The sequence below is a fragment of the Eutrigla gurnardus genome (assembly GCF_963514095.1).
Source record: "Eutrigla gurnardus genome assembly, chromosome: 17".
NCBI lineage: Eukaryota > Metazoa > Chordata > Actinopteri > Perciformes > Triglidae > Eutrigla > Eutrigla gurnardus.
The window spans coordinates 23,988,341-24,000,916 of record NC_139928.1 but is presented as its reverse complement, the minus strand read 5'-3'; the positions used below and the strand labels follow the sequence as shown (position 1 = coordinate 24,000,916).

Sequence of the window (12,576 nt, the reverse complement as noted above, 5' to 3'; positions counted from 1 at the left end):
ACTCTGACCCCAGATCTGCCCAACATCACCTGACCCCAGATCAGCCTGATCTCTCTGAAAAGATTGTCCGTTTTCAGGAAGTCACCAAAATAAGAGCATGGTTTTCACACTAAAACAGAGACCTGTTGATAGACCGGGGCTGCGGTAGACTCTCTGAGCACTGCGGTCTCTTTGCCTAAATCCTTTTGAGTTCTCCTTCCAACTTTCCTTGATCCCGTGACCTTTCACCCCGAGGTCCAGGAAAAGGAGTTTGGATGGACCGCAGCCCTGGTCCTGGTCCAGATTAGACCCCCACCGGTGTTTGATGATCCTGAAGTCTGGATCACAACCTGAGTCCGTCCTCACTGAGGCTAAATACAGAGATGAAACATCCAGATATTAAAAATAATATAGAAATAAAAGAACTCTGAAACGTACCGAGGACAGTGAATGCAGCATCTGTGGGAATATTTTAGTGTTGGTTTACAGATCCGAGATCAGCCGTCTTGTTTTCTCTCCAGTTTGAAGTCGAGGTTTGAAGATTGAAACGATTCTCGCCGACGTCTGAAGAAATGTTTCGTCTCATTTGTGTATTTATTTAGGAGGTGATGCGTTCAAAACCCCCTGAGACTAAAGTTTTTATCGGTTTTCCATTTGTGCCTTTTTATTTATTTGTCCTGAGATGCTTTATGAACATTAACATGTTATTTATGTATTTATTTCTCATGTTTGACTGAGCCGGCCTCACACTGGACCCACCAGAAGGAAAACGACCGTTCACCTTTTATCAGAATGTAAAACCTGCCAACAATAAAAGATTCTTCCTCTTTGTTTGTATTACTCACATGTACAACGGGTTATTTCACAGGTTCCAGAGTAGTTGTGTATATTTTCAGATTGATTTACATAGAAACATGATTAAGATATCTTCAGGTAAACGGTTAAATGGATTTGTTTCCAACTATTTTCCAATAATTAAGTTACAGATAAATCTTTGTTAGAACTGGATCTTATTGATATGTTTCAAAATGATCATTAAATTAGTGCCTGACACCATAATAAACTGTCCGCATAACAGAATACAGGAAGGATTTCTAAACAGATCTTTATTTTTTATTACAGTACATTTCAGCCTAACAAAAAATTCTGACATCTGAAAGAATTCTTTAGCAAATATGGAAATTAATTAAAGCACAAACAAACTGTAAATGTCAATAAAATAAAATACTCTTTCACACTTTATCACAACAACAATGTGATGTGGTTATCCTCTGGAAAAAAGTATTGAATAAAAATATACATTGAATTCATTAAAATATGGATAAAATAACAAAAGGGATGTCAGTTTGTGTGTAAAGCAATTAATTAAATACCTGAAGAATAATAAAAAGTCATATTTACATAGATGTCATGAAAAGTTAATTGATTTGTAATGTAGTTCAAACTAGTTTATGGTTGACTTTTATATGAATTAATCTGACACACAAAGATCTTATTTATATATTAAATGTGTTTGTTTTTAGATTTCGAGAGATATGCATGTCCGAAAAGGGGTGGGAAGATTTAATCCCATAATTTAATCCTCTGTCATACATATGATTTATTTTGTTTTATTTTTTTCTTTAAACTCAACAGAATCTTTTATTTATGTATTATTTTAAAGATTCGTATTACATATTAAACTATGAATAAAGATGTTTTTATTCCGTTGTGTATCATCAGATGGCTTCACGCTGCTTGAGAACACTATGGAGATCTACCGACTGATCTGGAGTCAGCCTTCCGAGCTGCGGGTTTCCCGCCGCTCCGCCGCTCACACCGACCTGAGGTCAGCTCCGCGGCGGCGTCACAGAGCCCGCCCACCCCGAAGGTTAACTCACTCCGGCTTCCTCCTCCGGTGTCTCGGGCCGCCATATTTGTACCAGATAAAACACAAAAAAAGTATTTTTTTAAATCCTTCTCGGCGGGCGAAGCTACCTGTCGGAACCGGACTCACGTCAGCGGACTTAATCTCGCGGGAATACACGAGAAGAAGAAGGTAAAACTCGCTTCAATTTAACTTGCTAACAGGCTGCTCGCACACAGGCTAACGGCTAACAGAGCTAGCTGGTAAACACCAGCGCCAACGGAGACCGCACTTCCGGTCAGGACTTTCAACATAAGATGCGGACTGACGAGATGTGTCGCAACTGTGACGAACAGCAGGAAACTGAACACTGAAAGCGTTCTCGAATTTTTTAATATTCCAATATTTATGATAGTTTATAATTGAGGTGGAGTATTTTAACTCAACATTTAATCATATAGTACCCGACATTCATTAAGTCCGATGCTTCGTAAAGAAAAAAACAAACCATTAAATACACACTAATCAAATGTTTATGATAACGACGATAAAAAACACGGCTTGAAAGGAATTAGAAGAAAATAAAATCAAGGGATTAAAAAATAGTCCAAAACAACGAGACTTATTCCACCACCGCTTTAAACCAGGCAGACACACTTTGCGCTCTTATTTTGAAGGCTACACCCATAACATCCGTCACCTACACCGGCGGCTGTTCGCTAACTTTGTCGCAGTAAACAAGCCCGGGGAGCCCGACGAGCTGCGGTGGCGCCGAATGTCCGTGTTTTTTCGCTTTGTGGATACAAGTGTGCACATCCCCGATCTGTTTGTGCTCAGCGCGGAGGGATACAAGCGTAGAAAACGCGCCACACGCGGAGGAATTTGTTCCGTTTAGCAGGCTAGCGTGCTAACATTAGCTTAGCAGAGAGAAGAGCACGTCTCCCGTCCGGCTCGGACAACAAACCTAGACGCGGTAAGTAGCTTCTCTGTCGTCCCTCTCGTGTGGCGAAAACCGCGTGTATCTTCGTACGCGGGGTTGTAAAAAAAAGAAGCGTAAAATCATTTTAATGTAAAGTTTCTTGAAGCGAGTCTCCCTGAAAGCGGCTCGACGGCGCGCGCTTGAAGAACGCTAGTTAACCGGATGTGGAAGTAGTTTTTTCTCCGTGTGTAAAATAGGAAATTTCTCCGTGACTTCCCCCGGAAAACCAACAACTTAATATCAAACGGTTTCCTGTCTGTTGTCGCCGTAAACGTCTGGGCGCTGCAGGCGGCGTGTTTGTAACCCGGCCGCGGCGGTAGATGAGAGCCGGGGAGACGGGGGGGTACGTGGCACATGGCGGACTCTTTTCTGCCCGTGGAGGCGCGTAAAATGGCTCCTCGGCCGCGGAGAGAAAACCCTCGTCCCGCTCCGACGAGTCTCCATCGGGAACGCTGTGTAGCTGCCCGGGTTCCGTTATCGGACGGAGAGCGCCCGGGCTAACCCGCCTAGCATCGGCCACTTTTCACATAAAAACAGACATTTGTTTCCAGTTAAACCGCAAAACAATAAGCGGTAGAGCAGGTACTGGGATCATTTACTGCGGTAAAAGTACTAATACCACTCTACAAATACAAGTGGAAGACACGTACACGCAATGTAACAAATTAAATTAAGTATTCAAGTTTTTAAAGCCGATGCTCATCTCCTGTGACTGTTATACTATTAAATACTAAATTGTGTTTTGTGTATTTTTAGAGTAAAGCTGCTACTTCTAGTGGAATAGAAGGAGTAGGAAATACTCGAGTTAAGTACAAGTACCTCAAAAGTACAGTAATGAGTAAATTAACTTAGTTTCCACTGCTACTGTTGGCTTGTTGTGTAGTTAAATTAGCATTTAAACACACATTTAATTGTTTTTAACAGGTGGTAGAAGTACTCTGACCTTTTCACTCAAATACAAGTATTTATACAACAGTGTAGAAACAGTATTTCTACACTGTTGTAAGTACAAGTCCTGCATTAAAATTTGTACTTGAGCAAAAGTACTAAAGTATTAACGTCAGAATTAAAGTCCCGAATGTAAAAGCACTCTGATTATTAATTATGAATTAATTACGGATGCATTAATGTCTTCTTTCCAAATGTTGACCTAAATTTAAAAATAAATGTTTATATAGCTTATGTACATTTGTCAATATCTTCCTTGTATCAATAGTATAATAGTATAACAATAATAATGTATTCATCTGTATGTTATATTTTGTATAATTATTCAGAAACAATATTTATGTAGTGGAGAAGAAGTTCACGTTCACATGCTTTATAAAAGTACCTTTATAAAATTATAAATGTGGCTTATTAAACAAAGTGGTTCACTAATCAACTAAAGTTTGTTGATTTTGTCACGGTGCGTTTAAGGACATTCGTGTTTCTGTGTTTGTGTCAGATGTCGCTGGTGGACCTCGGGAAGCGTCTGCTGGAGGCGGCCCGCAAAGGTCAAGACGATGAGGTCAGAAACCTGATGGCCAATGGAGCTCCGTTCACCACTGACTGGGTGAGAATTGATCTCCGACATGACATCATCATGACATCATCCATAGGTGCTCGGTGGAGTTCACAGAGGATTTCACGCAGGTTTGAACCTGTGAGTGTTTTAGCTCCACCTGCTTCCGATCACGGACCACAACCCGTTCAACCTGATCACCTGACGTGTTGCTACCTGCACGGGGTTCAGGTTCTCCTCCCGTCTTCACCGGTTCTACTGAGATCTATAATATAATAATAATAATTCATTTATTTTATATAGCGCTTTTCAAGAACCCAAAGTCGCTTACAAAACAAAGAAAGTACCACATACATACATACATACATACATACATACAAGACACAAGAGCAGTAGTGGATTGGGGAATAACTAATAAATAATAACGGTACCAACAACAAGGACAGGAGAAATGGTGCAATGAGGAATAAATAATAATAAAACAGACAACCAGGACAAGACATAAAAGCAGGGATGCAAACTTGTCACCTTTCGGCGAAATTCGCCGTTTTTGTTCCGAAAAAGGTCATTTGTGTGATTCATGGAGATCTGCAATAAAAATATTTCGGGGGGGGGGGGGCGTCCAAGTAATCGGCGAACGCAAGCTGTCATAAATATTTATTCCAAGCTTGTTCGTTTGGCCAACCCGTGTAATCATGTCATCTTCGGGTCTGTAGCTGCCTTGATGCCGTACTAGACAGGAGTGACGTTGGTACGCTTCAAAAACGTCATGGTACAGACACACCAACTCCGGCAGCGACGCAACGGACCGTCGAACGCACCGGCGAGTGGGCAGTTCTGTGTTCAAGTTGGATCAATTGGATAGACGTCCTGCGAAGTGGGCGGGACTTGAGTTTTGCTCTGCCGTTTCCAACATGGCGGCCGGGCCACAAACGATCTCATTTTACAGTTAAACTACACGCTAAAGCATGTTTCTGAAAACATTTGAGGCGGGAAATGTGTAGTGCAGTAACAGAATCTGGATTCATATTTGATCAACACTGCCTACTTTGATAGTTTGAACGAAGTTTCTGGAGCCGGCGGCATTGCGTTGGACGGACGGCATTTGCATAAAGTTCAATCCATCGAACTTTATGCAAATTCACGTACGGCGACAGGGCCGCCAACTCGACGTGCCGTATCCATCATGCGGAGCTCCTGCTCTACATAGACAATGAATGGGATCCGTTGACTTGACGTCTGCTGCCGGAGTTGGTGTGTCTGTACCATCAGGCTTTCTAACGTAGGCTAACGTGCTAATGTCAGACAGTTCGCTGACATACGCATCGCAAATCACAACCATTTTTGCTGGTTACAATAACGGTGTTATCGGATAGTACAGTGTCTATTTCTCAAGAACCTTTGAAAAATCTAAGCGAGAAAACAACGTCCTACCTACCATACCTTCACATTAAAAAAAACAACCTAAAATAAATAATGGAAAATCAACGGAGCAAAGGCTTACTCTGATATCGATGTAATGTTAGCGAATGAGGGGTGAGAAGCCCCCTACCTCCCCTTGCTAATATTTATTCCGTTCGTCCAGAGTCAAATCTATTCTTGAGGTTCCAAATATTTTCAAAGCAGTTTGTCTTTCAATGTGAGGAGTCGATCGAGTTATTTTATGTTCCGTCGTTTGAAGCAAACCTTTTAGCCCTGGCATTGGTCTCCCATTATTTATACCTTCACTGGAAGGGAAGTCCATTTTCCAGGCTCTCGCCAGCCCCCTTCAGTGAGGCAGAGGAATAACATTGAAGCATATGCAATATATATATATGTGTGTGTATATATATATTGTGTGTGTGTGTATATATATATATATATATATATATATATATATATTCCGCGAGGGGGTTTGGGTCCTTGTCACCTTTTTCATCCCTGATGAGTTTGCACCCCTGAAAAGACAAGACAGGAGCAGTAGCAGTCCAATGGTGGCAGAGATGCAGTGGAGAGTGGCGGGGTGGGGATGGAGGGGCGTGAGGAGGGAGGAGAGCCAGGGTGGTTATGGATAGGGGAGGTTGTATGCTTGCGAGAAGAGAAGTTTTTAAACAGGATTTGAATGTGGGAAGTGAGGGGGAGTGAGTTCCAGAGTCGGGGTGCAGCTGAGGCTCTATCGACGATTGTTTCATTCTTATTTTTATGTATATATTTGTGTGGAGGAGTCTCCATGACGACCTGCATGTGTGTGTATTTACCTGTGTTTCTCCTGTAGTTGGGGACCTCCCCCCTCCACCTGGCTGCTCAGCACGGTCACTACTCCACGGCCGACGTGCTGCTGAGGGCCGGCGTCAGCAGAGACGCCCGCACCAAAGTGGACCGCACGCCGCTGCACATGGCGGCCGCCGAGGGTCACACGGTCATCGTGGAGCTGCTGGTCCGGGTGAGTCCCCTTCCTGGTCTGTCAGTCTGGAATGGATCAGGACCTGGATGTAATGTTGATGAAACAAGCCTAGGTTCATATACAGTATATACATATGTAATAATAGTACATTTAAAATGCCGTTACCTCGGTGTGACTCCTCCAGAGCGGCGCCGACATCAACGCCAAAGACATGCTGAAGATGACGGCGCTGCACTGGGCGGCGCAGCACGGTCACCATGGCGTCGCCGAGACGCTCATCAAGCACGGCGCCGACGTGCACGCGCTCAGCAAGTTTGACAAGACGCCGTTTGACATCGCCGTCGACATCCAGAACACGGAGCTGATGCTGCTGCTGCAGGTGAGCGTGACCTCTGACCTCATACGGGACTCATTTAGATTCTTATTTAAAGTCTCAATGAGAACAAAATCATCACAAGTGAAGTTAACCTTCACCGTATGGGATGTGACATCACGGCTTCCTGTTTAAAGTTAGGGTTCAAAATCACGGTCCCTCCTGATTGGCTGCTGAGGACTTGAAGTCGCTGACATCATGTTATCGTCAGCTAATTGTAACATGTTAGAGGAACGGGTCATGTTCCCTATACGTTCAGTTGTTTATTTATATGTATTTATATACATTTATTTATATTATTTAAATCAATTTGTTTATTCATTTATTTTTGTTACGTTATTTATTATTTTATTTTTTTAGTATTTATTTATTTATATTCCTTTTTATTTGTTTAGATATTTAGAGTCAGAGTTTAGAGTTCATGTTTCACCAGTGTGGACGTGGATCAGGTCTCGTGAAGACCCTGAGGGTCCCAAAGCGCCTGATTTCAGCTGGTTTAGTTCAACCAGAGAACCTGAAGATGACCTTTGACCCGTCGGCTCGGTTGTTGTTGAAGATTCTGTTGGTTTGAATGATCATGATTCGAACGGCTGTGTTTTCAGGAGGGCATGCAGAACCAGGTGAACATGAACCAGGTCAACTTGAACCAGGTGAGCATGAACGTGGAGGGCGGGACCACCAACCAGCCGCAGTTCATCATCCAGGGCATCCCGTCCATCCAGGGGGGTGTGGTCAACCTGGCCGAGCTGCTCAACAAGGCCAACGCAGGTAGGAACGCATGGCCAGCTCGCCGCCGCCCAGCGCCGCCGCCGCCACTCTAACGTCCACGTGTCTCCCGCAGGCGACTCGGAGGAAGCCATGGCCGCCAGCGCCCTGGACTCCAACATCCAGCACGCCACCGTCGTCAACGAGGGGGGTCAGAGGGTCATCACCATAGTGACGGACCAGCACGGCAACCTGCAGACGACGGGGGGGATGGCGCCACCGTTCTTCGTCACTATGCAGCACGGACAGCAGAGTACGACCTCCTCCTCCTTTGCAGCTCCGGCCACGCCCCCTCTGATGTCATCAGAGCTGACCGCCGCGTGTTTGTGTTTCAGTGCTGGCAGTGCCGGCCAACGCCGTGACGGAGGAGGTGGTGACGGAGGAGCCACAGCCGCCACCGGCCAGGAAGCGGAAGCTGGAGGTGACCAACAACCACAACGACACGGGGGAGACGGTGAGTTCTGGCGTTGCCGTGGTAACGAGCTGTCAATCAGCAGGTAGCCCCCTAAAGCAGCCCCTGCTTTCTGGTCTGTTGGACTCTGAATGGACATCGTTTCATCTCCTTCCTGTTATTCAATGACGACTTCCTGTCAACAACAACAACAATTAAACGTTTTTAATCCGTTTAGTTTCAGTCCAGTTTCCTGTTAAAGACGTCGTAAACTACGTTAAAAATGTTGAATGTGTTTATGAACTTCATGAACTCACGTTGGTGAATCTGTATGAACAGGAAAGTTTGATGTGACCATCTCCTCTTCTTCTTCCTCCTCTTCTTTCTCTCCTCCTTTCCTCCATCTCTTTCCTCCTCTTCTTCTTCCTCCTCCTCCCCTTCCAGGAGTTGTTGCAGAGGCAGCTGCAGGAGGCGAACAGGAAGGCCCAGGAGTACCGGCAGCAGCTCCTGCGTAAGGAGCAGGAAGCCGAGGAGTACCGGGTCAAGCTGGAGGCCATGTCCCAGAGTCATGCCGCCAGCAACGCTGCCGCTGCCGCCGCCGCCGCCAGCCCCGAGGAGGTGGTGGGAGGGGAGGAGGACGAGGAGGAGGCGGCGGCCGGCATGGTGGAGGAGGAGGGGGAGATGGTGGTGCTGCAGGAGGGAGGCATCATCATGGAGGGGGAGGAGGGTCAGGTGACGCTGGTGGAGACGGGCGGAGAGACAACGGAGGTCAGCTCCTAACGGAGAGGAGGAGATGGGGAGGCGACGCACCGACGGACAGACAACAGCCAGCTGGAACGCGTGTGCACCATTCTGGATCCCCGAAAGACAACGTTGAGGAGAAACAAAATGGCTTTCCTTAAAAACCAGAAAGACAATTCAAAACAGACTAAACAAACAGGACGGAGGAGTTTGCTCATGCACCATTTTGAATCCCCTGAATTATTACACAGCAACACTTCAGAGAGCGGAACAAAATGGCAACACAGCCGGAGGAAGAGAGACTCATAGACGCCTCAACAAGCATGATTGAGAAGTTTAGTCATGCACCATTTTCAATCCCTGAAAGATATAAGGACGGGGAAACAAAATGGCTTCCCCAAAAGGACAAAAACGGCGGGAAGAGAAAGACGACTCGAATAACAAACATGACGGAGAAGTTTCCTCATGTGCCATTTTTGAGTTCCAGCTTGTACTCTTAACTGAATGCCTTCTAAAGCAGGATGCAAAATCACCAACGAGGAGGAGGAACCCAGACAGGCACCATCAGTGATCCCTAATCAAGATAACAACACAGGCTCTGGAAGATGAAGCTCCCTGAAGGCAGCCATGTCTGTTCCCTGGACATCACTTTAATGCACCATTTTGCTTCCCCAATCAACTGAGTGAGTGCTTATAAAAGACAAAGATCACTAAACCCGATAGTCACACAGCAGGAATTAAGTCGTTTTTCTTTTCAAATATTCCTTGTTTTCTGAACAGAAGGTTGAACTCATTCAGATCCCTTTTACTTCTGTTACAAATTGTTTATCTGACTGATCAGCTGGGACCACATTAAACCCAGATACTCAAACACCACTGCACCATTTTGCTTCTCCAAAGGGGCACAAAGCAAAAGGCAAATCAGGATTCTTTGGACACTGAAGAGCGGCTTTCCTGCGCTCTCGTGTTCTTTTTTCGTGTTTGTGTCCCGACATGAACAAGGACACCAAATGGCCTCAGCGCAGCTTTTTAGTGAAGCAAAGGGAACGTTTTCTGCTTTTTCTTCGGTCGCTTCGCAAAACAAGCCAAGAACGAAACCTGATCCATCGGGGCCGCAACTCTGTTTCATCATCAAACAATTATTTCATAGATTCTTTAGTTAAGAACGATTCAAAAACCCAAAGAGATTTAAATGACCGTCACCGTTTTTATTATTAAAAACCAGCAAATATTCACATTTTAGAACCTGAGTTGGTTTGTGATTCAGATGAAAGTTAATTGCAGGTAATTCTCATATAGATCATGATTGGGCGTCCCTCTTGTCCTTTTAAAGGTGATTTTATCTCTTTAATCACACGTATACATTCCTGTAAAACAACGACACACTCGACTTGCTTCTGACGGTTTCCTGCTTCCTTCTACAGGTTTGAGTTTGAGGCGGGTTTAAACTAGTCGTTTGCTGGTGAGTTCAGGGACGCTCCGACATCTGAGATCTATGAGAACGGCAACTTTTAAAATCCCCCCAAAAACCAGACCACCGCGAACGCAGCATCAAACTTAACTTCCTGCAGCTGAGAGACTAGAATCATTTGAGGTCTCTTTTTTTTTTCTTCATTTTTTTTTACACAAATAAAGAAAATTAAATAAATTGGTCCGTGAAATGAAATATGAAAGTTAAATAATTGAAATATTAAGTTATAACATCATAAAAAAACTAACAAAGCCAGTATACCTTTAATCAGGGGCTACAGAAGATAATATTACTAAGTATTACACATACAAGTATAACTTTTTATATAAGTCATTTAATTGCATCACTTCCTGTTTCAATTAGCTTTTGATCACATTAACAAATCCAATAACGAGGTTTTATTTCCAACCCCCCTGTGCGTTTGAATCTCCCGTCCCCGGTGGAAGAGCGGTGGTTATTGATTACTTCCTGTCAGCTGATCGGCGCTCCTTCCTGTCTCTGGATTCATTTGCGTTGAGTATGATAGTTATTTTTATAAGCTCAGCACAGCCAACCTTTTTCTATGTACATATAAAGTTGTATTTTTGTAACCGTACCTGAATGCTTCACCATGACGACGATGATGGTGATGATGATGATGATGATGGCTGCCTGCCTGTATTGGTAATCTGAAATATAAACACTTGATTTTTTGAACCGTTGTCGTGTTTTTGGTGCTTCGTTTGAGATGAACGTCGGTAATCATTCCTTCATGACAGCAGCTTTTCTTTTTTTTACTTTATTGGTGACATTTAATAAATCACACAAAAATAACAATATACAAGAGACTTAATTCTATTAAAGCTTCTTTGTTCATAATTTTAATTTTCTCAAACTTCACTTTGACTTAAAAGTCGAAGATTAAATAAATGAAGACACTGAAAAGGGTCAAAAGCTCCAGAACAGCTGCTGCTAAAATCTGCAAATTAACCTTTAATCAAACAAAAGAACGCCTGTAATGTTTCTATAATCTATAACCAAAATACCAGAGCTGTGATAATAGTTTATAATCTATTAACTACATTCATGTATATCAGTATACATGTATTACTCCATGGTTCCTAGTGTCACAAATGTTTCCCTTGAGGAAGTAGATACTGAAAACTGAAACAGTACGACTACTCAACACTGTACTTTAGTAGAGTACTTGAGTAAATGTAAGAGACTGTTGTGGACAATAAAGTTTGGATGTTTTGTATTCGCAGCGGATAAATAACGATGCGTTTAATGACGCGGCTCCCGTGAGGCGTTCACGGACGGGACGCTGGGCTTTCGAGGGGGATATTCCCGCCCAGCTCGTGGATTATGGCCGTCCCAGTCCTGATTGACGCGCCGGCCGTCCAATCAGAGGCGGCGGAGGGGCGCGCGGCCAACCCCTGTGCGGCGGGGGGGCGGGGCGACGGAGGGAGGGGGTAGGGCGCGAGGTATCATGGAGGATCAGTAGGCAAACTGTGGCCGTCAGAGGAGAGCAGCTCGCGCGCTGATCCCCGGGAGTTCCTCAACTGTTGACCGACTTTAATCACCGCGACGAGGCAACAACATGGACATGAAGAAGCGGATCACTCTGGAGCTGCGGAACCGGGGCCCGGCGGAGGTGAGCCGCGTCACCGTCAGAACACGTAGATTGTTGCCTGAAATAGCCCGGGAGGTGATGAGCGACCGCAGCCCGGTGCCCGGTGCTCGGTGCCCGGTGCTCCCCCCTCCTCGCCCATCACACGGGGCTCCGCGCACCGAGAACACCAGCCCCGAGCAGCCTCGCGTCCTTCGATCCGTATCGACCCGGGTTTAGTTTGGTCGGCTACCGGCGGGGATCGCGGGTCGATGTGGACGCATCTCCGCGGTCCGTCCCCCCCCCCGCCCCGGTGAAACCCCGTCTCCCAGGGAGGCTCCGGTGGACACAAAGTAGACCATCAAACCGCCCTAGCGAGCGCCCGGTTCACGGTTCGAGTCTCCCCTCAGCCCGACGGTCCCGTTAACTCGCGTTTATTTAACCTCAAAACGTCACGGAGTCGCGACTTTTAACTTTTCAGAGTTTAACGGAGAAAACCGTTAATAAAAGCCGGTTGCCGTGCGGCTCCGTGCTCCCGGGGGGAGGGGGTACCGGG

General features: G+C 45.2%; 2 protein-coding genes across 3 annotated transcripts in view; both read left to right on the top strand.

The window, feature by feature from the left end:
* The first annotated feature begins 1,801 nt into the window (after positions 1-1,801).
* Positions 1,802-11,128, top strand: gabpb2a (GA binding protein transcription factor subunit beta 2a). Of its 2 annotated transcripts, none has more exons than XM_084031686.1 (8): positions 1,802-2,017; positions 4,252-4,359; positions 6,563-6,730; positions 6,876-7,070; positions 7,667-7,832; positions 7,906-8,082; positions 8,165-8,283; positions 8,665-11,128. In XM_084031686.1, the coding sequence occupies exons 2-8, from the start codon at positions 4,252-4,254 to the stop codon at positions 8,998-9,000; spliced, it is 1,269 nt and encodes a 422-aa protein (XP_083887812.1). In that variant the 5' UTR covers positions 1,802-2,017; the 3' UTR covers positions 9,001-11,128. The 2 variants fall into 2 exon arrangements, with proteins under 2 accessions (XP_083887812.1, XP_083887811.1); XM_084031685.1 differs by lacking the exon at positions 1,802-2,017 and adding an exon at positions 2,048-2,798.
* Positions 11,129-11,630: 502 nt separating this feature from the next.
* The window catches only part of anp32e (acidic (leucine-rich) nuclear phosphoprotein 32 family, member E), an 8,590-nt gene continuing 7,644 nt past the window's right edge, over positions 11,631-12,576 (top strand). Inside the window, exon 1 of the mRNA XM_084031688.1 lies at positions 11,631-12,065. Within this exon, the coding sequence (XP_083887814.1) occupies positions 12,012-12,065 (54 nt within the window). The 5' untranslated portion in view covers positions 11,631-12,011. The remainder of the gene's footprint in view (positions 12,066-12,576) is intronic.

What these genes read in the sequence shown, in the direction of transcription:
- gabpb2a (XM_084031686.1), top strand. Translation starts at nt 4,252, where the DNA reads ATGTCGCTGGTGGACCTCGGGAAGCGTCTGCTGGAGGCGGCCCGCAAA. An exon ending in TCGTGGAGCTGCTGGTCCGG is followed by an intron (nt 6,731 to 6,875) that starts GTGAGTCCCCTT and finishes TGACTCCTCCAG; the next exon opens with AGCGGCGCCGACATCAACGC. An exon ending in GCTCAACAAGGCCAACGCAG is followed by an intron (nt 7,833 to 7,905) that starts GTAGGAACGCAT and finishes TGTCTCCCGCAG; the next exon opens with GCGACTCGGAGGAAGCCATG.